We start from the raw sequence: 27920 nt of genomic DNA, 5'->3' as shown, positions 1-27920 counted from the left end.
TACTTTTTGCCTTGTAGGACAATCCAATTTTTGGACACCTTTCTTTTCCTCTGGACATGCAAGTAACATAGATTTCCAATCAATTAAATTGCTTGATAAATCATTTTAGTATCTTTTTTTTTTTCTAGATCAGATATGCTTACCAAACAAAGAATGTGCATGGATGTTATTTTCCATGTATTCGTATACCAACAGTATTTAATTTCCTTCAATGCAGCAACTGTATAACCTAACCACATCTGGATGTTGTCAACCAGATATCATGCTACTTCATTCACAAACTCACGATTTTCTCGCTTTGATTTTGAAAAGAGTTGCCTGCAATTGTAGTGCCATCCAATAATATGCCCTGCATTGAACAGGTTATCCAATTTTCGATCATTATGAAATTAAGGCATATAAATTAAGATAGTAAATGAAACCTACAATACCTTATCGACACAACCAAAATTGCTCACCAATTTTGTTTACAGGATCAAAGTTATTAGGGGCAGCTTTAATTTGCCTCAACTTGAAAAAGCCAGTCTGCAGATCCAGTCCTCTCAGAGCTGCCCAAATAACCAGGTTAGGATAATACACTATGCCAAAATTCTCATCACACTACACTTTTTAGACAACGAAAAAAAAATTTCCGTTGTGTGTTGACGAAAACAGCTTCACACAACACGTTTAATGAGATTTAGTTGTATAAGGAGGTCAAAAATCAATTTTTTTAGGTGCAAGATTATTGTACAACAGTTATAAGGTTTTGTTTGTTGTCTGAATGAAAAATTTTTCCCCCCTCACCTTGCTCAAATTTGGGTCGAAATTTTGACTGACCTTGTACAACAGTATAGTCGTATTTGTCGTATGAGAGTAAGTTGCAAAATAACATACAACACATTTTTTGTTTCCGTTGTGCAAGTTTGGAAGAAAATCAAATGTACTCCAAAATGAGAGTGATTAGCCCTAAAAAGACCAATTTTTGGGTGAAATGCTGGTACATGAATGTAAGCTCCTACAACGGAATAACCTATTTTTGTTGTGTGAACGTGAGATGACAATCCTAAGCGGGAGAAGTGAGTTGGTATGTGATTCGCACTAGGCGGGAGATTTACTTGTTAGGTCGTCTCTAAGTTTCAAGTATAGACCATCAGACAACCAAAATTCATTTATGTGTTGTCTGACTTGATTATACAAAGTAGAAAACTAAACTTAATGCACCTTTGTCTACCACATTGTCTCCTACTTAGCTAGTCTTTGCGAAAAGCCGTAAAACCCATGTTCTTCTAGCTTCTGAAAGCGGAACCCGTCTTCTTCTCTTAAAAGAATCAAACCCATCTTCTCTCTCTAATTTCACTCCCCTCTCTGCGGTTCTTTGAGTCGCAAACCCTAACCCCTCTTTTCTTCGATTTCAGATTTTTGAATTTGAAGAGGCGTGTAATTCTCCTCTCTCTGCTATCTCGACTTGAGATTAGGGTTCTTCATACTGAAAAAATTGGGAGGTTCTTCGATCTGCTGATTCTGCGTACTGAGAAGAAGAAGCTCATCAAGGAATGTGAAGGCTGGGTCTTCGAAACCTCTAATAGATCTCACGAGTTGGTGGCTGGTGCATCCAAGAGATTCGATAAGATCAGGACGGCAGCGCTCAAGCAAGAAGATTCGATAAGAGCAGGGAACGAAACTAAATTAGACCCGACCCCGAGAGAAAGCGTGCTCAAACCCTAATTTTCATTCTTAACCCATCGACCTCCTCCTCCCCAAACTCGCTCCTCCTCCTCCTGACCATCACAATCCTTCCTCCTCCATTCTCCGGTGGAATCTGAAGCTCCAAGAGAGCCGAAGAAACCTAGACCCCAACAAAGTCGAAGAAATAGATGAAGCTCTGAATCCTTTCGACGACAAACTCGAGCTCCCTCTCCACCTTTCGCCGCCTCCGACGGAGATCAACCAGCTTATGTTCGCTGCTTCCAGCTTTGTCGGTTAACCTAACACAGCTACGATGATGACGGCTTAGTTGCACCCTGAATCGACGTTGCCGGCTCCGAAATTTCCTGACTTTCGATTCCGATTCACACTAGTCGAGACTAGGAAGAAGAAGAGGTAGTGATGAGTTCGGCGATGCTGAAGGAGAGAAGAAGGCCAAATGCTCTGACTATGTCCCTTAATTCGAAGATTTACAGAGTCAGCGATAGGCTCTTCCTCTGCCTCTCTGGCCTCACCATCGAGGCTCAGACTTTGTAAGTTGGAATTGCTTGTTCTTCACTTACGGTTATGGTTTTTAAGCGTTGATTTCGATTGGTGTAATTTTTTTTTTGGGTAATTTTGGTGAAGGTTTCAGAGGCTTATGTATAAACACAAGCTTTACCAGCAGAGGGAAGAGAGGCATTTTTGATGGGTGTTCTGTATATGCTTGAGCAATGTGATTTAGGTTCGGTCCACACTCGTACTTGATACATCTGTCATGATCTTTCTTAAATTTTACTGTTTTTTTTTTTTTTTGTCAACTGCAGGTTACCTGATGGAAAAGATTGAATGCTGACCGAACTCGGAATCGAAGATGGGGCACAACTGAAGCGCCATTTGATCCCCAAATCTAGAGTGAAATCTAAGAGAAGCAAAACGAAAAGCGAAAGCAAAACCAGAGAGAGGTAAGGGTCTTTTGAGCTTCTTAGTTTAAGCAATTGAGAGTTATCTTTTTGCGTTTATAGTTCTCTGAAACCATTTGGCCTTAGTTCTGAATGTTCACGTTTTATTTTCCTATATGTTCCCCGGAATGAATGTGGGGAGTTGGAACGTTTGGAGAAGCTAGTGAATAGAATGAGAGGGGAAGCTCGGTATATATTGGTGAAGAAAGAATTGAAATTGGCTGAATTGGTATATATTGGAGTTAAGCTTGCATCTTTCGTTAGTTTGATCCACCTATTTTTTATTTTGCTGCATTTTGGAATTTTTCTGGGAATCCAAACGGTGTTTTCTCTTCTAGCGTTCTGCATTATTATGGTATTTAATTTTTGGATGTGATTACGGATCTGGCGGTATGGTGTTAGCGTGAGAATCTTTATTGACGATGTATGTGAAATTTGGTTATATTGTGGAATTATTTGTTTGTTTTTGTCAATTTTTTATGGAGGTCTCGACTTTTTGACCCTGTTTTGATTGGTTTGGTTTGCAACTGGGAATTGATAATAATGAAAGGAAGGAATAGGTTTGAGTATTTTGCTGGATAACGATTTTGACTTGGTCATATACTTGATTAATTATGAGGGATTTTGGGTAATGAAGACTAAATGAAATGAAATTGGGAATAATGGTCATGTTTTAGTAGTCTCACTCAATGAAATTGAAAGCTCTGTGTGATCTAGTTAAATAATCTGCTTCCTATTTTCTGCTTTTTGCTATTGGATTTGAAACTTGAAAGCCTAGATTCAAGTTCTAATGCATTACCTATTGAGACATGATGAGGGTATTAGTAATAATACTCTTTGCATTTAGTTGTATATATCTTTCATGGTCCTGATTATATTATGTGTCCTTGCTCTAAGGATGCCCATATCCAGAGCTCTTTGTTAAACATTATGAATGATATTAACAGATCTGGGAGACTTGTGTTGATTAATTAGCCAACTTGCCACTCAATTCTCTTTTATTAGCACGATATTTGTTTGGTTGCCCATATTTGGGTTGTAGGGCGTCTTGAATGTCCTGCTAATTAACTTTTCTTTGGCTTGACACAGATATTGTTAAGGTTCTGAGTGTATTTATCATTTCATTCATGAAAGTACTAGCATACTTGTGCTCTCCTCTGATTCCTCAGGTTGTCCATACTGAATAGAAGTTTGTTCTCTATTGCAAGTTCTTATCTTCTCTCTGCTTTGTATTTTTAATTCGACTACTTGAAAACTGATGATTAAATAATCCTTGCTATACTGTTTACTTATTTCCATTTATGATTCGCTGTTTGTTTTTGTTTCTGGTTTTGGTAGAATGCTGGGGCATATATCTTCCGGCGTAATGGTACATTTTTCATACCTCTGTTTTTGAATTCTCCAATTAACACCACTTCTCAGAAAGCTTAAAGCACATATACTTATTTTTGTATGAATGTATAGTTGCACCACAAGTCTGTTATATGATGCAAGAGATCATGTTCTATATGAGGTAATCTATGAATGTAATAATTTTTATTATAGACTAATGTATTTATATGTTCTTACTAGTATTTGTTCATTGCTCTCTTTTGTTTGTCATTTTTGTGTTCCTATGTTCTTAAGTCATAACAGATATTTAGACTTTGTTTAACTTTCTCACATTTGTTTGGTCAGGTCACCAACACGTTTGACCACGTACTGGTACACAAGCATATGGTGTTTCTCAAGTAAGCTTATATGATGATTGTTTCTTCAGTTTCGTTTCACGTGTGAGCTAGATGTAATTTTAAGTCTGGGATTGAATGTCTTCTTATAACACTTTAAATATGATATAACAAAGCTAGGTTGTGTGTGTTTTAAAAGATATAATAGAGAAGGTTTTGGTTATGTCTCTTTAATTAGGATCATTACTATGCCTTAGAGTATAAGCCCTGTCAATCTGATAGTTTTTTTCTTTCTTATTTGCAAGCATTATATGGGCGAGTCTTTGACCACTGGATCTTGCAAGCATGAGGGAAGTAAATGGAACTTGCATTGCAATGTACCAGAGGTAGAAAATATTCAGTTCTTTTATTTTATATATATATATATATATATATATATACGAAAATTCTTCCATGCTCAGAGCATGAAGTGCTCGGGCACATCACCACACTTTCTAACCGTCAGATGTCTTCTCACAATCCTGACCACTCATTTATATAAACCGGCTGACCTGCTAGCTCGTTTTCTGTTCAAGAAATCACCATGATCATTTTACTCTTTTTCTCTTGGTAAAATCTCTGTTAACAATCGTCCAGATTGAGGGTGGCTAGCAGACTGGGGTGAATTAAGTTTTACGCAAACTGAGTGGAGTTCTACCTGGTCTTGGCTAGATTGTTTATCACTTTTTAGAAGTGCATCTTGGATATAGTTGTGTAAGAGAGGAACCCGGGTGTTCATCATTCACCATGCTCCTCAACCCAGAAAACTCTTTTTCACCGTCCCCTGCAGAATTTAGCTGGGATTTGGGATTTGACGGATTGAATCATTCTGATCTTGATTTTCCACACCAAATTCAATTCCCTCTTCAATATTTGACCAGCAAATCGAATCTGGAACAAGTAAAAAGGGAGAGAGAATATAAAAAAAAAAATTTTAAAAAAAAAATCGATGCTCCCTAGCTTTTTTTAATCAACATATGTATGAATGATGTGCTGCCATGGGCTCCAGTGAATCTCTGGGCTGCTATCGGGATCGCGTTTGAATGATCTGCTAGGTCCATTTCCAATCCTATTAGCACAGGAGCCATCATTGTTCCTAATCTCAACACCATCCCCATCATCAGCATCAACACCACGGGACACTGGTTCTGACTTTACATGATTATCATCCACAAATTCACTCCCAAAACCCATAAGCCATAACTAACAAAAACCCAGAGTTCCCAATTCAATTAGATCAAGATCGAGAACAGAACCATCATTCAAGCTCATGCCCCAAATGTACCAAATATTAAAATTCCAAATCAAAATTTGATCTTTCATTATAAATCAAACCCATGCTATGCAGCTAGGAACTCGAGTACTCGACCTCGACCTCATTATTCAATATACCGCAACCACATGCCCAAACCCGACCCCATCCCCCACCACCCTCCTCCACCGCACTTTCAGCCAGGACCACACTTGCTTCTCTACCGCCACTGACTCCGGCTTCCGCGTCTACAACTGTTACCAACAAAAGATGAACCAGTTCCAGTCATCGAGAAACTTGACTCAGACTTGGGTCACCTAACCTCTGGATCCAGTCCAGCCTATGAATTTCAACACCAGGTTGTGCTTCACTGTCGATTCCATGATGAGATTTGAGAACTCCATACGAGGGTCTGGAGGATGTAGGGCAGAGACAGTCAAGCCCAGGTTTCTGGTTTGATCGGATATCGTTTTTCCGGCTTGTATATCAGTTAACGAGATATGAAAGGGTGATAGGGGTTGACAGAGTGGTGAGGCCACGTGTGTGATGGCTTTTCAAGGTTCGAGGCTTCGAGCCACGTACTAGTGTTTTTCAAATTTTTTTTTTTTAGGAAGTACTGTTTTTGAATCGGCTTGTTATTTGGTAAAATGTAAGTCGTTGCCTTAGAGGATCGGGTTATAAATATCGATGAAATTGGATCAATTTTAGATTTGAAGTCTAAAATAATGTAATTTTCACATCTAACAGTCGGTGTCTCAAAACTTATTTTCGTTGACGATCTCACTCTTTGGAGGGTGTAGTTAATAAAATAGGATTATAAAACTTTATTCAGTTGACTTAAAGGATCAAGGTCGAAATATAGATTAAATTGGATCAATTTTGGACCAGAAGTCTAAAATAATGTAATATGTGAACGGTTGGTGTCCCAAGACTTGTTTCCGTTGACGGTCTTTGCCCTTTGGAGGGTGTAGTTAATAAAATAAGTTTGGGTGCGGCTATTGCCATTTTTTCATTGACCATAGCCATTTTTTCTTGTCTTGACAACATCGATTGATTTTGATAAATTTTATTTCCTCCAACTTGTTAGTTATGGAAGACATATTTCTTATAACTAATAAACAAGTTATACCACATTAGTATGCATATAAGAATTTTGTGCAATACAAAAAATCGAAATTGAAAATCGATAAATTTGACATTATTTATCTATTTAAACGGTATTATTAGATATTGTGTAAAAAAATTAACCCGATCCACCATTATTTATAAGTCAAATAAATCTCTTTCAAAAAAAAAAAAAATAAGTTAAATAAAGCGGTTAACCACTTATACACTAATAACTCCCTAAGGGGAGCTTAACCACGAGTAGGTAAACTGTCTGAAAATTTTACATTACTTGATATAGGTCATAGCCATGAGAGTGTGAGAGCTGACAGATCGAAAAAAAAAAAATTTATGGGTGAGCAATTATGAGCATATTAGTTTTATGTGGTATTTAGGGTTTAGGGTTGACCTAATAGATCGAGACCTAAACAACTTCGAAAATAGCTGAAGTTTTGACCATAATTATATATTCTTATCATGATGACATCCAACGGTTGATTTTGATAAAGTCTATTTCCTCCACGTTGTTCCTCATGGAAGGTATATTTTTCAATACAACTATTAAACAAGTTATACCACATTAGTAGGCATATAAGGATTTCGTGCGATCTAAACAATCAAAACTAAAAATTGATAAATTTAACATTACCCATCTAAATATAGCGTATTAATAGGTATTGTGTAAAAAAATTAACCCGATCCGCCATCATTTCAATATCAAATAAAGCGGTCAATCACTTATACACTTATAACTCCCTAAAGGGAGCTTAACCATGAGTAGATAAACTTCTCAAAATTTTTACATTAGTTGATATAGATCATACCCACGAGAGAGTGAGAGCTGAAAGATCGAAAAAAGAAGTTGTAAATGAGCGGTTATGAGCATATTGGTTTTACGTGGTATTTAGGGTTTAGGGTTGACCTACTAGATCGAGCCCCAAACAACTTTGAAAATGGCTGAAATTTTGATCATAATTATATCTTCTTATCATGATGACATCCAACGGCCGATTATTATAAAGTCTATTTCCTCCACATTATTCCTCATGGAAGGTATAATTTTCAATACAACTAATAAACAAGTTATACCGCATTAGTAGGCATATAATGATTTCGTGCGATCTAAACAATCGAAACTAAAAATCGATAAATTTGACATTACCCATCTATTTATAGCATATTAATAGATATTGTGTAAAAAAATTAACCCGATCCGCTATCATTTCGATGTCAAATAAAGCGGTCAACCACTTACACACTTATGACTCCCTAAGGGGAGCTTAACCACGAGTAGATAAACTTTTTGAAAATTTTACATTACTTGATATAGGTCATAACCACGAGAGTGTGAGAGTTGACATATCGAAAAAAGATGTTGCGAGCGAGCGGTTATGAACATATTAGTTCTATGTGGTATTTAGGGTTTATGGTTGACCTAATAGATCAAGCCCGAAACAACTTCAAAAATAGCTGAAATTTTGACTATAATTATATCTTTTTATCTTGATGACATCCAACGGCCGATTTTGATAAAATCTATTTCCTCCACATTGTTCCTCATGGAAGGTATATTTTTCAATACAACTAATAAATAAAGTTAAACTACATTAGTAGGCATATAAGGATTTCGTGTGATCTAAACAATCAAAACTGAAAATCGATAAATTTGATATTACCCATCTATTTATAGCGTATTAATAGATATTGTGTAAAAAAATTAATCTGATCTGCCATCATTTAGATGTCAAATAAAGCGGTCAACCACTTACACTTACAACTCCCTAAGGGGAGCTTAACCACGAGTAGATAAACTTTCTGAAATTTTTACATTAGTTAATATAGATTATACCCACGAGAGAATGAGAGCCCACAGATCAAAAAAAGAAGTTGTAAATGAGCGGTTATGAGCATATTAGTTTTATGTGATATTTAGGGCTTATGGTTGACCTACTAGATCGAGACCCAAACGGCGAAGAAAATAGTTGAAATTTTGACCATAACCATTTTTTCTTGTCTTGATAACATCCAACGGTCAATTTCGATAAAATCTATTTCCGCCATCTTGTTGGTTATGGACGGTACATTTTTTTATACAACTAATAAACAAGTTGGACCGCATTAAGGATTTTGTGTGATCTTAAAAATCGAAATTGAAAATTGAAAAATCGATCCATATCATCAAACGGTGACACCTTAGTAACACTATATTTGTTTACTACATTCCTATTAGAGCAATCTCATCAAAACATAAGACTTTGGGAAAACCAACCGTTGGATGCACTGATTGAGATATTTTATACTCATTTTCATAATATTATCCGTTTTTGACTTTGATTCAACAACCATCTACTCTGTCAACCATAATGTCTTCATTATTACTAACCCTAAAACACAATTTGCCAATCCGTAATTAATACTATTTGGCCTCGTTTGGTTAGTAGGAATGTCAAAATAGAAAAAAGATTTACTTTATTTTCCAGACCGATATAGAATAGAATATGTTTTGGTATTTCCATGTGAGTGTTTGGAACATTTTTCGGAATTAATTTTCCATTCTTATTGTAGTGTTTGGTAAGTCATAAAAATGAAATATAAAATTATAATTTTCAACAATGCCCTTTTACTAATTAAAGTACAGATCAACTTATAAGGAATATTGGTGTGAGAATATAAATTTTTTATAAGGATAATTAATGTAATTTTGCCTTTGATAGTGGGAAATGGAAATAGAATACCACTCCCTGACTAGGTAATTCTATTAAGGTTTTATGAGGGAGTCAATTTTCAGTCAGATCTAATTTTTTATTTTCTTTTCAATTTCTAATTACAACCAAATAACATATCTGAATGGAAAATGATATTAATTCTCATTCCATACCATGATTTTTTGCCATCCAAATGGGCCATAAGAGCATTTCAAGACCATTTCTCAAATGATATACCTCTATTACTCATGTCCAAAAACTCGAGGGACTTGATATTTGTAGTTAGTTTTTCTAAACACTTAAACGTTAAATTTATAAATAAAATTTAATCAAGTCAACATCTTGTTAGAAAATTTAATTTTTTCAATCTTTCCTTTTATTTTATTTCTATGTCACTAATATGGTCGAAACAAAAACAATAACTAATAAATCAAAACAAATTCAGTTTATTACTTTATTATATATTAAAAAAAAAAAGAAGAAGAAGAAGAGAGATTAAGGTGTAACAAACAAAACAAGAGAGAGTCTGTAACCAAAAAAAAAAAAAAAAGTCATCGAAAAAAATGAAATAAATAAATAAACAATCCCAGCCCCTGCACCCGTGTTTTTTGTTTTTTCTTCCCTTCTTCTTCTTTGATTAAAAGGATTGAGGTCTGCAAGGAACGCACTGCCAGCAGCTTATCCGGAATTCTCCCGCCGTCGTCCCATCATCCTCAACCCAACCGCTACCTTCCATTGACTGCGTCGATCTCTACGGTCACCTAACCTCGCCCTTATCGATCAGCCCTTAATCCCCTCATGCCGGATCTCAACCCCATCAACCTGCCCGTCCAAGTCTCCCACACAAGGATTGCCCGGAGAAGATGGCGTCCTAGAAACTAAAGAGCTGAAGGTGAGAAAAAGTTTTCAAGAATGTAGCTAGAGAGAATGGGTTGTGGTGATGGGTGACGAGCACGGTGATGAACACTTTCAGGCTACAGAACTTGATCCAAGATCTCCCTCTTATCATCAGAGGTAATTACAGGTGTAGAGATTGGCTCATCATTTCACTTGGGTCTGCTCTGGGTAAAACCCAATTCAACCCAAATAGATTCACCCTATAACTGGTAAAAACTTAATTGAGAAACAAATGACCGGGAACAGGCTAAGCCTTTCCCATGTGAATTTCATCTTAATAAGTAGGCACGTGAAAGTCATGTGGGTGGACCCAAAAAGCCCGAGCATTTGTTGCTCGGAGCATGGAAGACGTTCTCATATATATATATATATTGAGTTCTAACTCATTGATTCGTTTGCTTGTGTTTAGGGCATTCCTCCTCAACCTAGCAACAAGGAGTGCGGGTACTTTATCATGCGCTACATGAGAGATATCATTGAGGACAAAGACATGTCTGTTATTATATTCATGCCTCATTCACCAAAATAATTAAGTAATCCCTTTGATATAACAAATCAATTTCAGTGGGAGAGGAGAGGCAGCAGCCAATACACCCAAGTACATATTGATCAAGTGCGAAATGAGTGGGGAAAGTTTGTTGTCAACATATATGTGCATGAGCCATGAAGTAGCGCGCTTGTTGCTGGTCCATTTTTGCTAAGGAAAGCATCTTCTTTTTTTTGTGCTTCTCTGCTGGTACATTGTCATGCAACACAACCATGTGTTGCATGTTTTGGAATAACATATATATGTATCAGCTTTTTGATGTCCTAAGTAGATGGGCATGCACTAGAATGCTTTTCTTGTTTAAAATGTTGGGTTCAATGATTAGTGGTTTGCAATGTTTATATTTGATGGTTTGGAATGTTTATATTTGGTAGTAAAATGGATCATATGCACAATTTAATTCAGGAATGAGATATGTTCAAATAATCAGACAACAAAATAGATACAATTATAACTGCCCGTTGTCTGAATGGCCAAAAATGGGGACAAATTACACCACAATCCTTCATATCACACATCGGTTTTTAACAAATCACTGTCTTCTAATCTACACTCACACAACAGAAGCAATTAAACTCTGTTGTCGCAAAGTTAATAAGACAACAGAAGAAATTCAGTTATGTTGTCCCAAAGTTAATCAGACAACAGTTATAGTCAAAGAACTAAAGTTTGAATATCAGTCAGACAACACACAAAATAAAAGTCTGTTGTCTGAGAAGCTCAACATACAACTGCTTCAAAACCAGCACTGTTGTCTGAAGGTGTTGAGAGAAAATCTGCACATAGTGAGCGTAAATGTCACCCAACATAATTTCACTCGTATTCATTTAGTGAATAGAGTTTTTATTATTTTGGGTTCGACCCATTCAAGACAGAATGTGTCTCTTAATTACAATCCCTTGTTACAGGGAAACACCCTTTGATTCCATTTATGAAGAAACCAATTGATGGGATGTGTATTTATTTGTTTTTGCGGCTGCACCCGGATATTTGAATGGATTGCCTACGTACCCTTGGAGAGGGATCAAGCCACTCGTAGTTCAAGAGTTCCAATGGGTGAATGACTCATTGGAGGCTTTTGATTTTGGAATGAGAGTAGTGTTTGGGATGAATTTGGTGTAAGTGAACCAGGGATTCGATTTTGTGTTTAGGACGCGGTTGCATCTAGATAAATTTGGTTCTAGATTGCCTACATACCCTTTGCGGGATCAAACCACATGTAGTTCCGGCATTTGAGGTTTAGATGGGTAGGTGACCCATTTATTTTGGATTTGTGTTTGGGAGAGGATTTAAAGCCCTTGAATTTGGTTCGGACTTTGTGTGATCTGGAATGGATTTGATTTTTGTGCTATTGGGAGAATTTGACTGGAGTCAGTGATTCATTTGGGACTGGCCGAATTTGACTGGTGGAGTCAGGGATTCTGTTTGGAGTTGTGGTTGCATCTAGTGGGTCGCTAGACTGCCTACATACCCTGTGAAGGGATCAAACCACTGTAGTTCATTGTATGAGATTTTTTGGTTTTATACCAATTTTTACTCAACGAGTATGTATTTTGAACTTGTCGAGAAAACATATTTTGGTGAACACCCGATTTTAGTAGAGTGTCCACTGATTTGAAATGGGCACCCGAATGTGCCGAGCTTCGTAATGAGCTTTGTGTCACTTCGCCGGACCCATAGTGATCTGCTTCAAGTGATTAATTACTTTGGACACCCATCAAGACGAGCTTTGAGATTGGAGTCGAAGATTTGAGTGGACGAGCTTGCTTCCATTTTTTGTAGGAGGCCCAACTTTGTTTGAGATTTGTCTGGAAAGCTATTAAATTAATGGATATATTTAATCAATAATCCATTAGTTTACTAGTTTTGTTCTCTCTCTCATTTTCACGTTTTGGTGTTAATTGCCCATCAAACTTTCATAGCATGTATTTTTAGCCTTAGACTTGTTGTCTTGCTCAAAGACCAACACCGTAGATATCAAGTGGCATATTTCATATGGGATTCATAATTCCCATTCATTTATACTTGAAGCGGTGGAGTTTGTCTTTAATTTGTATCCTTTCTCTTTCTTGGATGAACTCGTGTCCCATTATTAAGATGGTGGAGCGGTGGAGCCTTGGCATTAAGAGAGATGTTGCCATGTAGCCACCAGCCATGTAGCTTCTTCGATCTGTTTCTTCTGATGGTGGTAGTGCAACCATTGTCTTTCATTTGCATACATAGTTTCGGAGAAGAACACCATTCTGACTTGTTTCTTTGCACACGTAGTACGAGCCATTGTTTTGCAAAGGTAGTTCTTAACTTCACAGAAGTAGTTTTGCCATAGGTAGTTCTTATCTTCACAGAGGTAGTTTTGCCATGGATTGAATGAATGTGTTCAATCCTTCTTGCCAACTGGGCTTATTCCACCGTGTTATATCCGTCGAACATCTCTGCAGCCATCTTGTGAGGCAACTCCCCTCTTTCTTCCATCTGCTGCTGCAGTCTAACTTGTGAGCCACTTTGTTTCCCCGAACATGACTTTGGTGACTCCGTTGATGCAGGTGGAAGCAACAGCATGGCGTTGAAACACTATACAAGGATCCTTCTGGAGCAGCTTCCCCACTGTTGTGAACTCGGGAACTTTGCAGAATTATCCTTGACGTGAACTGGCAGCCACCAAGCATTCACCTGACATACTCATTTTTGCCACCCATATGCAAGACGCACTGCGATACAGGCATCAAAAACAAGTATGGTGAACCCCCTTGAGCTTGAAGCTTGCTTCCGCCACCTATACGCAGGACGCACCGCAGTATAGGCATCGAAAGCAAGTGTAGTATGGAGTGACACCGCGGCTATGAACGAGGGCTTGATGTCGACTTTGTGTCTTGCCCGGAAGCCGTGTGTGAGATTTGTGAGGATGAAAGCAACGAGGGACTCTTGAAGAGAGGATATAGCATCAACTTCTTGTTTGGAGTGCTCATAGTCTTACATGATTACCTATTAGCTTTCTGTAATCATATAATACAAAACAAAGAGAACACTTGAGTGAACATGATAATTGACAGCATATAGAAGAAATTATACCCACTGCTTTGCATTTGTAGCTTCTCGTGGTCTCTTCTTAGCTTCGGATTAATTTTCTCTTCTTCGTCTTTTCTGCTTTCTCTTGCGTTTTCCCTTCTGCTCTTTCTCTTTTTTTCTCTTTTGTTGCTTCTGCTCTCTAGCTCACAGTTCCTCTCTTGTAACTTTGCTGCTCCTCTCACTTGTTGTAGAGTGCCTCTTTATATAGGCAACGAATGAGGCTAAGAGGTTAGGCAGGTGGAACTGCAATTGATTTAAATTTTGAATTGATCTTATCATCATATTCAAAATTAAAACCAACGAATCAAGATGGGATTCCATATGGTTTCTTTCTTTCTTGTGCTGCCGGACTTTATCTTTTTCTTTTTTATAATCAAAACTTGGTGAGAGAGTCTGATCTCTAACTGTTGGATTCCATTTGAATATTTGAATGGTCTAATCCATGCATGCTCCACGTAATGCATGTTGTTGATTTGCATGGAACATGACAAACTGATCATAAGGTTTGGAGTGACTTTGTTTAAAAACCATTTCATACCTGCAACTTTGACCCACCTTTGAATTTGCAAGAGGTGAAGTTTATCCAAAACATGCTTCCACCGTAATTAATGATCATACTAGAATCCAAATTGATCACTTTTCCTTTGTATTTTGAGCTGATCTAATCTTGCTGGTTCAATTTGAATTCCTTTTGTATGGCCTAAACCGTCGAATTTGCTGAGTGTGCCAAGGCTACACGCCTCTGCATTGCGTTCTCTTCTTACCTCTTATTATTATTATTTTTTTTTTGAAGAGGGTTTCAAAATAATCTAATAAAACTGGGCACTATAATTTTTCATTTTCAACAGTTGCCCCCTCAAGCATTGTGCGTGGAATGACTTTGCGCGTACGAGGCTTGACTGCTTTTCTTTTTTCTTTATGAAGGCGAGTTGGTGTTTGAACAAAGTTGCATTAAGATTTCATCACAAGTTCTTCAGAGGTGCAAGGCTTGGTGCCATGATCGCAACCCGTTGGCAGAGAGAATGTGGTTTCGCAGATTTTGTGGCTGGATCTAGAATTTGAGACTAGATTGCCTACGTACCCATTTAAGGGATCAAGCCGTACGTAGTTCCCCCGAAGGATTTTTTTTGATTGGTAAATGAAGCATCTGTTGTACCTTCGTTGCTTTCATGCTATTTGCAGGTATTGAACTATGTGCTCTTGAAGAGATTTTTCCCTTTTACCCGGATCAGCCTAGAAGGGATTGCACCTCACCAGGATTTTTCTCGAGGAGGTTTCCTCTCACTCGACTCTTTCTTGAAGAGCTTTCTCCTTACTTACATCAAGCTTGAGGGAACTTCTAGCTTTCTCCTTACTTATATCAAGCTCGAGGAGATTTCTACTCACTCGGATCTTTATCGAGGAGATTCCTTTTCATTTAAATCGACTTCGAGAAGATTTCCCCTTACTCGGATTTGTTTCGATGAGCTTTCTCCTCACTTGAATCATCTTGGAGAAGATTTCTCCTCACTCGGATCTCCCTCGGGACGATTTTTCCTCAAAGAGTTTCTGCATCCTTTCGTCATAGGCACATGTTAATTAGGCTTTCATGCTTGGCCAACAACACCCACTGCTTCATTTATCTGATTTTCTCTTTCTTCCTGATTGATTCAGGAATGGAGATATATTTTGCTTGGGTGGCTGCATCTAGTTTTTGAGGCTAGACTGCCTACGTACCCCTTTTGAGGGATCAAGCCGTCGTAGTTCTGGGGCTTTGTGCTCTAACTTTTGCCTGGACCGCCCTTCCGGGTTTTCAATCCAGCGAGCCTTTTTTTTTTTGTTTTTTTGTTTTTTTTAGCCTTAACTTTTGCTTGAACTACCCTTTGTGGGGGGTTTTTGTTCAACAGGCCTTTATAATTTTTTTTTGTAGCACCTTTTGAGAGACAAATAAGATTGCAGACAAACTTCAATTTTACTCTGCTGACGATGTCTCCACCTCAATTTCCTTCTTGTTGACCATTTCTTGGATTATGTTCTTCAGAACGAAACAATCCTTTGTTGGATGACTTACAATTCGATGGTACTGGCAATATCTGGGGTCATCGGTCTTGTTGACTTCACTCTGTCGTTTTGGTTCAGGGAGCTTGATAGATTGTGCTTCGTTGAGCTCACTGAAAATCAGTTCGACGTCATCATCATCGAAAGAGTATTTGACTTCTTTTCTTTCTTTGAGAGTGAGCTTTCTAGACCCTTCTTTTCCTTTGCATTTGTTCGACTTGGTGTCAGTTTCGACAAAGGTTGCCAGTGACTCATCTGTATTGTCGACTCTATGGTCTTTAAAGGATGCCCTCTGTGTCATAATCTTCTTACGAGCGACTTGTCTTTCGACATTGCTAGCTTTTGAAACTAGTGCTTCGAACGTTTGAGGTTCTGCAGTGCTAACAAAAGTTGCTATCTGTGGTAAAAGATTGTTTGAGCACATTTGTACCGCCGAAAGCTCTGTTAATTTTTCCGAGCATTGGACGTTTAAGCTCCTCCATCTGGAAATGAATTCATTGGTGCTTTCATCAGACTTCTGTTTAGTGTCAGCCAAGTCGATGATCGAAACTTTCTTTTTGGAGCTGACAAATTGTGCCAGAAATGCTCTTTGCATATTGTCCCATGTGAGGATAGAACCTGGTTGCAATTGACTGTACCAAGTAAAAGCTGCTCCTTTTAGGGACTGAACAAATTGCCTTACCAACAATGCATCTGACTGTGATGTTTCCCCGCAAGCTGAGAAGAAATGAGCCAAATGTTCATGTGGAGAGCCATCTACTCCATCGAACTTATCAAAAGTTGGCCTCTGGTAGCCTTTAGGGAATGGTAATGCGTCGTAGTGAGCAGGGTAGGGTTTCAAATACCCAGTGAACTGTGGATTTGAGGAGGTGTATACTTCACGGATTCCTTCTGCAATTAGTGTTTTTATGTCTTCAAGACTTGTGATTGCGAATCCATGTCCTCCTATTTTCTCTTCATGATCAATCTTCTCATCACTTTTGTGATTGCCAATGTTAGCCATAGCGGCTAATTGAGAAGTCAGTGCTGCTATTTGAGCATCCTTTTCAGCTAGCATCGTCTTCATTTCTTCTAGCTGCTCTTCTATTGTTGATGCGTTCGTGACCATAACTGACATGGTCTCAGGCTTTGCGCCGTTATGTGTCTCAAAAATTTCTTGAGTATTTGGACTAACAACAGGGACCATATATGGTCTTGATTCTGCTGAAGAGTCTGGGAATGCCCCCACTGGTATACATGTTTTCTTGGACTTTTCAGTTGTAGAGGCTGTTTTGTTGACCACTGATAGATTCTGTTGGTGGTGTGCCTTAACAACTTTGTCTTGTGGGCCAGATGAGCTGTCAGAGGTTGAGATGAACTTGACTATCTGAGGTTCGGAAGCTATATTAGCTGTCAGCGATTGCAGATGTACTTGTTGTGGGGACTTGAGGAACCGGGCTTCGGGCCTTGTTGGAACCTCATGTGGTGTGACTACCAAACTGATTGGAATAGAACCAATCATTATCTGAGTACTGACAGGGGCATGGTTAGCATTGAGCGTAGTGGTCTTGATGACTCTGACATCATGGATGAGCTTCTGAACATTGCTTGTCAGTGGAGCTTGATCAATGGAGAATGAAACATGATGTTCAGGTCGTGTTGCTTGTCCAGTCTTCGACTCAATAGCTTTGAGCTCCTGGAAGTAAATAGTCACTTGTGGTGCCATCTTGTATCCCCTGAGGCAAACAAGTAAATATGATTAGTTATATCATAAATGGAGATGAAAAGGAGAATGAATCCCACCGGGCGTGCCAAAAATTATGTTGAGAGAAAATCTGCACATAGTGAGCGTAAATGTCACCCAACATAATTTCACTCGTATTCATTTAGTGAATAGAGTTTTTATTATTTTGGGTTCGACCCATTCAAGACAGAATGTGTCTCTTAATTACAATCCCTTGTTACAGGGAAACACCCTTTGATTCCATTTATGAAGAAACCAATTGATGGGATGTGTATTTATTTGTTTTTGCGGCTGCACCCGGATATTTGAATGGATTGCCTACGTACCCTTGGAGAGGGATCAAGCCACTCGTAGTTCAAGAGTTCCAATGGGTGAATGACTCATTGGAGGCTTTTGATTTTGGAATGAGAGTAGTGTTTGGGATGAATTTGGTGTAAGTGAACCAGGGATTCGATTTTGTGTTTAGGACGCGGTTGCATCTAGATAAATTTGGTTCTAGATTGCCTACATACCCTTTGCGGGATCAAACCACATGTAGTTCCGGCATTTGAGGTTTAGATGGGTAGGTGACCCATTTATTTTGGATTTGTGTTTGGGAGAGGATTTAAAGCCCTTGAATTTGGTTCGGACTTTGTGTGATCTGGAATGGATTTGATTTTTGTGCTATTGGGAGAATTTGACTGGAGTCAGTGATTCATTTGGGACTGGCCGAATTTGACTGGTGGAGTCAGGGATTCTGTTTGGAGTTGTGGTTGCATCTAGTGGGTCGCTAGACTGCCTACATACCCTGTGAAGGGATCAAACCACTGTAGTTCATTGTATGAGATTTTTTGGTTTTATACCAATTTTTACTCAACGAGTATGTATTTTGAACTTGTCGAGAAAACATATTTTGGTGAACACCCGATTTTAGTAGAGTGTCCACTGATTTGAAATGGGCACCCGAATGTGCCGAGCTTCGTAATGAGCTTTGTGTCACTTCGCCGGACCCATAGTGATCTGCTTCAAGTGATTAATTACTTTGGACACCCATCAAGACGAGCTTTGAGATTGGAGTCGAAGATTTGAGTGGACGAGCTTGCTTCCATTTTTTGTAGGAGGCCCAACTTTGTTTGAGATTTGTCTGGAAAGCTATTAAATTAATGGATATATTTAATCAATAATCCATTAGTTTACTAGTTTTGTTCTCTCTCTCATTTTCACGTTTTGGTGTTAATTGCCCATCAAACTTTCATAGCATGTATTTTTAGCCTTAGACTTGTTGTCTTGCTCAAAGACCAACACCGTAGATATCAAGTGGCATATTTCATATGGGATTCATAATTCCCATTCATTTATACTTGAAGCGGTGGAGTTTGTCTTTAATTTGTATCCTTTCTCTTTCTTGGATGAACTCGTGTCCCATTATTAAGATGGTGGAGCGGTGGAGCCTTGGCATTAAGAGAGATGTTGCCATGTAGCCACCAGCCATGTAGCTTCTTCGATCTGTTTCTTCTGATGGTGGTAGTGCAACCATTGTCTTTCATTTGCATACATAGTTTCGGAGAAGAACACCATTCTGACTTGTTTCTTTGCACACGTAGTACGAGCCATTGTTTTGCAAAGGTAGTTCTTAACTTCACAGAAGTAGTTTTGCCATAGGTAGTTCTTATCTTCACAGAGGTAGTTTTGCCATGGATTGAATGAATGTGTTCAATCCTTCTTGCCAACTGGGCTTATTCCACCGTGTTATATCCGTCGAACATCTCTGCAGCCATCTTGTGAGGCAACTCCCCTCTTTCTTCCATCTGCTGCTGCAGTCTAACTTGTGAGCCACTTTGTTTCCCCGAACATGACTTTGGTGACTCCGTTGATGCAGGTGGAAGCAACAGCATGGCGTTGAAACACTATACAAGGATCCTTCTGGAGCAGCTTCCCCACTGTTGTGAACTCGGGAACTTTGCAGAATTATCCTTGACGTGAACTGGCAGCCACCAAGCATTCACCTGACATACTCATTTTTGCCACCCATATGCAAGACGCACTGCGATACAGGCATCAAAAACAAGTATGGTGAACCCCCTTGAGCTTGAAGCTTGCTTCCGCCACCTATACGCAGGACGCACCGCAGTATAGGCATCGAAAGCAAGTGTAGTATGGAGTGACACCGCGGCTATGAACGAGGGCTTGATGTCGACTTTGTCTCTTGCCCGGAAGCCGTGTGTGAGATTTGTGAGGATGAAAGCAACGAGGGACTCTTGAAGAGAGGATATAGCATCAACTTCTTGTTTGGAGTGCTCATAGTCTTACATGATTACCTATTAGCTTTCTGTAATCATATAATACAAAACAAAGAGAACACTTGAGTGAACATGATAATTGACAGCATATAGAAGAAATTATACCCACTGCTTTGCATTTGTAGCTTCTCGTGGTCTCTTCTTAGCTTCGGATTAATTTTCTCTTCTTCGTCTTTTCTGCTTTCTCTTGCGTTTTCCCTTCTGCTCTTTCTCTTTTTTTCTCTTTTGTTGCTTCTGCTCTCTAGCTCACAGTTCCTCTCTTGTAACTTTGCTGCTCCTCTCACTTGTTGTAGAGTGCCTCTTTATATAGGCAACGAATGAGGCTAAGAGGTTAGGCAGGTGGAACTGCAATTGATTTAAATTTTGAATTGATCTTATCATCATATTCAAAATTAAAACCAACGAATCAAGATGGGATTCCATATGGTTTCTTTCTTTCTTGTGCTGCCGGACTTTATCTTTTTCTTTTTTATAATCAAAACTTGGTGAGAGAGTCTGATCTCTAACTGTTGGATTCCATTTGAATATTTGAATGGTCTAATCCATGCATGCTCCACGTAATGCATGTTGTTGATTTGCATGGAACATGACAAACTGATCATAAGGTTTGGAGTGACTTTGTTTAAAAACCATTTCATACCTGCAACTTTGACCCACCTTTGAATTTGCAAGAGGTGAAGTTTATCCAAAACATGCTTCCACCGTAATTAATGATCATACTAGAATCCAAATTGATCACTTTTCCTTTGTATTTTGAGCTGATCTAATCTTGCTGGTTCAATTTGAATTCCTTTTGTATGGCCTAAACCGTCGAATTTGCTGAGTGTGCCAAGGCTACACGCCTCTGCATTGCGTTCTCTTCTTACCTCTTATTATTATTATTTTTTTTTTGAAGAGGGTTTCAAAATAATCTAATAAAACTGGGCACTATAATTTTTCATTTTCAACAGTTGCCCCCTCAAGCATTGTGCGTGGAATGACTTTGCGCGTACGAGGCTTGACTGCTTTTCTTTTTTCTTTATGAAGGCGAGTTGGTGTTTGAACAAAGTTGCATTAAGATTTCATCACAAGTTCTTCAGAGGTGCAAGGCTTGGTGCCATGATCGCAACCCGTTGGCAGAGAGAATGTGGTTTCGCAGATTTTGTGGCTGGATCTAGAATTTGAGACTAGATTGCCTACGTACCCATTTAAGGGATCAAGCCGTACGTAGTTCCCCCGAAGGATTTTTTTTGATTGGTAAATGAAGCATCTGTTGTACCTTCGTTGCTTTCATGCTATTTGCAGGTATTGAACTATGTGCTCTTGAAGAGATTTTTCCCTTTTACCCGGATCAGCCTAGAAGGGATTGCACCTCACCAGGATTTTTCTCGAGGAGGTTTCCTCTCACTCGACTCTTTCTTGAAGAGCTTTCTCCTTACTTACATCAAGCTTGAGGGAACTTCTAGCTTTCTCCTTACTTATATCAAGCTCGAGGAGATTTCTACTCACTCGGATCTTTATCGAGGAGATTCCTTTTCATTTAAATCGACTTCGAGAAGATTTCCCCTTACTCGGATTTGTTTCGATGAGCTTTCTCCTCACTTGAATCATCTTGGAGAAGATTTCTCCTCACTCGGATCTCCCTCGGGACGATTTTTCCTCAAAGAGTTTCTGCATCCTTTCGTCATAGGCACATGTTAATTAGGCTTTCATGCTTGGCCAACAACACCCACTGCTTCATTTATCTGATTTTCTCTTTCTTCCTGATTGATTCAGGAATGGAGATATATTTTGCTTGGGTGGCTGCATCTAGTTTTTGAGGCTAGACTGCCTACGTACCCCTTTTGAGGGATCAAGCCGTCGTAGTTCTGGGGCTTTGTGCTCTAACTTTTGCCTGGACCGCCCTTCCGGGTTTTCAATCCAGCGAGCCTTTTTTTTTTTGTTTTTTTGTTTTTTTTAGCCTTAACTTTTGCTTGAACTACCCTTTGTGGGGGGTTTTTGTTCAACAGGCCTTTATAATTTTTTTTTTGTAGCACCTTTTGAGAGACAAATAAGATTGCAGACAAACTTCAATTTTACTCTGCTGACGATGTCTCCACCTCAATTTCCTTCTTGTTGACCATTTCTTGGATTATGTTCTTCAGAACGAAACAATCCTTTGTTGGATGACTTACAATTCGATGGTACTGGCAATATCTGGGGTCATCGGTCTTGTTGACTTCACTCTGTCGTTTTGGTTCAGGGAGCTTGATAGATTGTGCTTCGTTGAGCTCACTGAAAATCAGTTCGACGTCATCATCATCGAAAGAGTATTTGACTTCTTTTCTTTCTTTGAGAGTGAGCTTTCTAGACCCTTCTTTTCCTTTGCATTTGTTCGACTTGGTGTCAGTTTCGACAAAGGTTGCCAGTGACTCATCTGTATTGTCGACTCTATGGTCTTTAAAGGATGCCCTCTGTGTCATAATCTTCTTACGAGCGACTTGTCTTTCGACATTGCTAGCTTTTGAAACTAGTGCTTCGAACGTTTGAGGTTCTGCAGTGCTAACAAAAGTTGCTATCTGTGGTAAAAGATTGTTTGAGCACATTTGTACCGCCGAAAGCTCTGTTAATTTTTCCGAGCATTGGACGTTTAAGCTCCTCCATCTGGAAATGAATTCATTGGTGCTTTCATCAGACTTCTGTTTAGTGTCAGCCAAGTCGATGATCGAAACTTTCTTTTTGGAGCTGACAAATTGTGCCAGAAATGCTCTTTGCATATTGTCCCATGTGAGGATAGAACCTGGTTGCAATTGACTGTACCAAGTAAAAGCTGCTCCTTTTAGGGACTGAACAAATTGCCTTACCAACAATGCATCTGACTGTGATGTTTCCCCGCAAGCTGAGAAGAAATGAGCCAAATGTTCATGTGGAGAGCCATCTACTCCATCGAACTTATCAAAAGTTGGCCTCTGGTAGCCTTTAGGGAATGGTAATGCGTCGTAGTGAGCAGGGTAGGGTTTCAAATACCCAGTGAACTGTGGATTTGAGGAGGTGTATACTTCACGGATTCCTTCTGCAATTAGTGTTTTTATGTCTTCAAGACTTGTGATTGCGAATCCATGTCCTCCTATTTTCTCTTCATGATCAATCTTCTCATCACTTTTGTGATTGCCAATGTTAGCCATAGCGGCTAATTGAGAAGTCAGTGCTGCTATTTGAGCATCCTTTTCAGCTAGCATCGTCTTCATTTCTTCTAGCTGCTCTTCTATTGTTGATGCGTTCGTGACCATAACTGACATGGTCTCAGGCTTTGCGCCGTTATGTGTCTCAAAAATTTCTTGAGTATTTGGACTAACAACAGGGACCATATATGGTCTTGATTCTGCTGAAGAGTCTGGGAATGCCCCCACTGGTATACATGTTTTCTTGGACTTTTCAGTTGTAGAGGCTGTTTTGTTGACCACTGATAGATTCTGTTGGTGGTGTGCCTTAACAACTTTGTCTTGTGGGCCAGATGAGCTGTCAGAGGTTGAGATGAACTTGACTATCTGAGGTTCGGAAGCTATATTAGCTGTCAGCGATTGCAGATGTACTTGTTGTGGGGACTTGAGGAACCGGGCTTCGGGCCTTGTTGGAACCTCATGTGGTGTGACTACCAAACTGATTGGAATAGAACCAATCATTATCTGAGTACTGACAGGGGCATGGTTAGCATTGAGCGTAGTGGTCTTGATGACTCTGACATCATGGATGAGCTTCTGAACATTGCTTGTCAGTGGAGCTTGATCAATGGAGAATGAAACATGATGTTCAGGTCGTGTTGCTTGTCCAGTCTTCGACTCAATAGCTTTGAGCTCCTGGAAGTAAATAGTCACTTGTGGTGCCATCTTGTATCCCCTGAGGCAAACAAGTAAATATGATTAGTTATATCATAAATGGAGATGAAAAGGAGAATGAATCCCACCGGGCGTGCCAAAAATTATGTTGAGAGAAAATCTGCACATAGTGAGCGTAAATGTCACCCAACATAATTTCACTCGTATTCATTTAGTGAATAGAGTTTTTATTATTTTGGGTTCGACCCATTCAAGACAGAATGTGTCTCTTAATTACAATCCCTTGTTACAGGGAAACACCCTTTGATTCCATTTATGAAGAAACCAATTGATGGGATGTGTATTTATTTGTTTTTGTGGCTGCACCCGGATATTTGAATGGATTGCCTACGTACCCTTGGAGAGGGATCAAGCCACTCGTAGTTCAAGAGTTCCAATGGGTGAATGACTCATTGGAGGCTTTTGATTTTGGAATGAGAGTAGTGTTTGGGATGAATTTGGTGTAAGTGAACCAGGGATTCGATTTTGTGTTTAGGACGCGGTTGCATCTAGATAAATTTGGTTCTAGATTGCCTACATACCCTTTGCGGGATCAAACCACATGTAGTTCCGGCATTTGAGGTTTAGATGGGTAGGTGACCCATTTATTTTGGATTTGTGTTTGGGAGAGGATTTAAAGCCCTTGAATTTGGTTCGGACTTTGTGTGATCTGGAATGGATTTGATTTTTGTGCTATTGGGAGAATTTGACTGGAGTCAGTGATTCATTTGGGACTGGCCGAATTTGACTGGTGGAGTCAGGGATTCTGTTTGGAGTTGTGGTTGCATCTAGTGGGTCGCTAGACTGCCTACATACCCTGTGAAGGGATCAAACCACTGTAGTTCATTGTATGAGATTTTTTGGTTTTATACCAATTTTTACTCAACGAGTATGTATTTTGAACTTGTCGAGAAAACATATTTTGGTGAACACCCGATTTTAGTAGAGTGTCCACTGATTTGAAATGGGCACCCGAATGTGCCGAGCTTCGTAATGAGCTTTGTGTCACTTCGCCGGACCCATAGTGATCTGCTTCAAGTGATTAATTACTTTGGACACCCATCAAGACGAGCTTTGAGATTGGAGTCGAAGATTTGAGTGGACGAGCTTGCTTCCATTTTTTGTAGGAGGCCCAACTTTGTTTGAGATTTGTCTGGAAAGCTATTAAATTAATGGATATATTTAATCAATAATCCATTAGTTTACTAGTTTTGTTCTCTCTCTCATTTTCACGTTTTGGTGTTAATTGCCCATCAAACTTTCATAGCATGTATTTTTAGCCTTAGACTTGTTGTCTTGCTCAAAGACCAACACCGTAGATATCAAGTGGCATATTTCATATGGGATTCATAATTCCCATTCATTTATACTTGAAGCGGTGGAGTTTGTCTTTAATTTGTATCCTTTCTCTTTCTTGGATGAACTCGTGTCCCATTATTAAGATGGTGGAGCGGTGGAGCCTTGGCATTAAGAGAGATGTTGCCATGTAGCCACCAGCCATGTAGCTTCTTCGATCTGTTTCTTCTGATGGTGGTAGTGCAACCATTGTCTTTCATTTGCATACATAGTTTCGGAGAAGAACACCATTCTGACTTGTTTCTTTGCACACGTAGTACGAGCCATTGTTTTGCAAAGGTAGTTCTTAACTTCACAGAAGTAGTTTTGCCATAGGTAGTTCTTATCTTCACAGAGGTAGTTTTGCCATGGATTGAATGAATGTGTTCAATCCTTCTTGCCAACTGGGCTTATTCCACCGTGTTATATCCGTCGAACATCTCTGCAGCCATCTTGTGAGGCAACTCCCCTCTTTCTTCCATCTGCTGCTGCAGTCTAACTTGTGAGCCACTTTGTTTCCCCGAACATGACTTTGGTGACTCCGTTGATGCAGGTGGAAGCAACAGCATGGCGTTGAAACACTATACAAGGATCCTTCTGGAGCAGCTTCCCCACTGTTGTGAACTCGGGAACTTTGCAGAATTATCCTTGACGTGAACTGGCAGCCACCAAGCATTCACCTGACATACTCATTTTTGCCACCCATATGCAAGACGCACTGCGATACAGGCATCAAAAACAAGTATGGTGAACCCCCTTGAGCTTGAAGCTTGCTTCCGCCACCTATACGCAGGACGCACCGCAGTATAGGCATCGAAAGCAAGTGTAGTATGGAGTGACACCGCGGCTATGAACGAGGGCTTGATGTCGACTTTGTGTCTTGCCCGGAAGCCGTGTGTGAGATTTGTGAGGATGAAAGCAACGAGGGACTCTTGAAGAGAGGATATAGCATCAACTTCTTGTTTGGAGTGCTCATAGTCTTACATGATTACCTATTAGCTTTCTGTAATCATATAATACAAAACAAAGAGAACACTTGAGTGAACATGATAATTGACAGCATATAGAAGAAATTATACCCACTGCTTTGCATTTGTAGCTTCTCGTGGTCTCTTCTTAGCTTCGGATTAATTTTCTCTTCTTCGTCTTTTCTGCTTTCTCTTGCGTTTTCCCTTCTGCTCTTTCTCTTTTTTTTCTCTTTTGTTGCTTCTGCTCTCTAGCTCACAGTTCCTCTCTTGTAACTTTGCTGCTCCTCTCACTTGTTGTAGAGAGCCTCTTTATATAGGCAACGAATGAGGCTAAGAGGTTAGGCAGGTGGAACTGCAATTGATTTAAATTTTGAATTGATCTTATCATCATATTCAAAATTAAAACCAACGAATCAAGATGGGATTCCATATGGTTTCTTTCTTTCTTGTGCTGCCGGACTTTATCTTTTTCTTTTTTATAATCAAAACTTGGTGAGAGAGTCTGATCTCTAACTGTTGGATTCCATTTGAATATTTGAATGGTCTAATCCATGCATGCTCCACGTAATGCATGTTGTTGATTTGCATGGAACATGACAAACTGATCATAAGGTTTGGAGTGACTTTGTTTAAAAACCATTTCATACCTGCAACTTTGACCCACCTTTGAATTTGCAAGAGGTGAAGTTTATCCAAAACATGCTTCCACCGTAATTAATGATCATACTAGAATCCAAATTGATCACTTTTCCTTTGTATTTTGAGCTGATCTAATCTTGCTGGTTCAATTTGAATTCCTTTTGTATGGCCTAAACCGTCGAATTAGCTGAGTGTGCCAAGGCTACACGCCTCTGCATTGCGTTCTCTTCTTACCTCTTATTATTATTATTTTTTTTTTTGAAGAGGGTTTCAAAATAATCTAATAAAACTGGGCACTATAATTTTTCATTTTCAACAGAAGGCAGCACCGCAACTGCCGCGCAGCTGCACCTGGCATCTGCCGAGCAGCTGCGCCTGGCATCTGCCGAGCCACCTGCCGAGCCATCTACCGAGTATCACACAACACGTTTAACACATACCCATTGTCTGTATGTTTCTCAGAAAATTGTGTTCCACCATTGTCTAAATTTTCAACAGACAACGGCTCGCTCTACAACGGTGGCACTCCAAATCAGACAACAGTTTCTGTCTGTCGTCTGATAAGTTTTTTGGCATAGTGTTAGTAGTGTCCTGAAAAGTATAGGAAACGGAAGGGGTTGAAAAATATCACTACATGATTGTTGTAGAAATGCAAAAACATAAATCTGACCCTGGAGAGCAAAGAGCATATGGAGGATCCCATTGCCTGCCCCTTTAGTGTATGTATTCCTGAACATGGATGACTAAACAACACATATCAAAATATTTGAAAAGTTTTTTATTATCTTCCAAAGCAACTAGCAAGGAAATTACAGGAGTACTTGTCTAGCAATAAACCAAACATTAGACCCATGCAGATGGTAACAAAGAAAAACTCCAATTGCAAGATAATACTTGAACTATCATATTCTACTGAGGCACAGATTAAAATTTAAAGTGGAATAGAATGTAATAATGATGGAGATGGGAACCCAATATATTACCTCAATTTTTAACTTCACACATAGATTGAGTGTACCAAGCTTAATAACATACCTAGAGAATATGTTCTTAGCTTTTAAACCCCTATTTTTGCAGCAAACTATAGAAGAGAATAAAGAACAATTAGTAAAGAAAATATTTAATAAGTGTACAACTACACACTTTAAGCTAGAATATTTTGAGTAAGAACTCAGAACTAACATGGTAACTGATTAGAACAA

The 27920-nt window shown here is 39.1% G+C and overlaps 1 protein-coding gene across 1 annotated transcript; it reads right to left on the bottom strand.

Annotated features, from left to right (window-relative positions):
- Positions 1–212: 212 nt before the first annotated feature.
- On the bottom strand, positions 213–27725 carry LOC121049565 (probable LRR receptor-like serine/threonine-protein kinase At1g53440). Its single transcript, XM_040507287.1, has 3 exons — positions 27389–27725; positions 459–548; positions 213–349 (listed from the first exon to the last, which is right to left on the bottom strand). The coding sequence occupies exons 1-3, from the start codon at positions 27453–27455 to the stop codon at positions 261–263; spliced, it is 246 nt and encodes an 81-aa protein (XP_040363221.1). The 5' UTR covers positions 27456–27725; the 3' UTR covers positions 213–260.
- Positions 27726–27920: the final 195 nt, after the last annotated feature.

This window comes from Rosa chinensis, chromosome 5 (genome assembly GCF_002994745.2).
Source record: "Rosa chinensis cultivar Old Blush chromosome 5, RchiOBHm-V2, whole genome shotgun sequence".
NCBI classification, from domain to species: Eukaryota; Viridiplantae; Streptophyta; class Magnoliopsida; order Rosales; family Rosaceae; genus Rosa; species Rosa chinensis.
The sequence above is the reverse complement of the archived record's forward strand: the minus strand, read 5'-3'. Positions and strand labels throughout refer to the sequence as shown.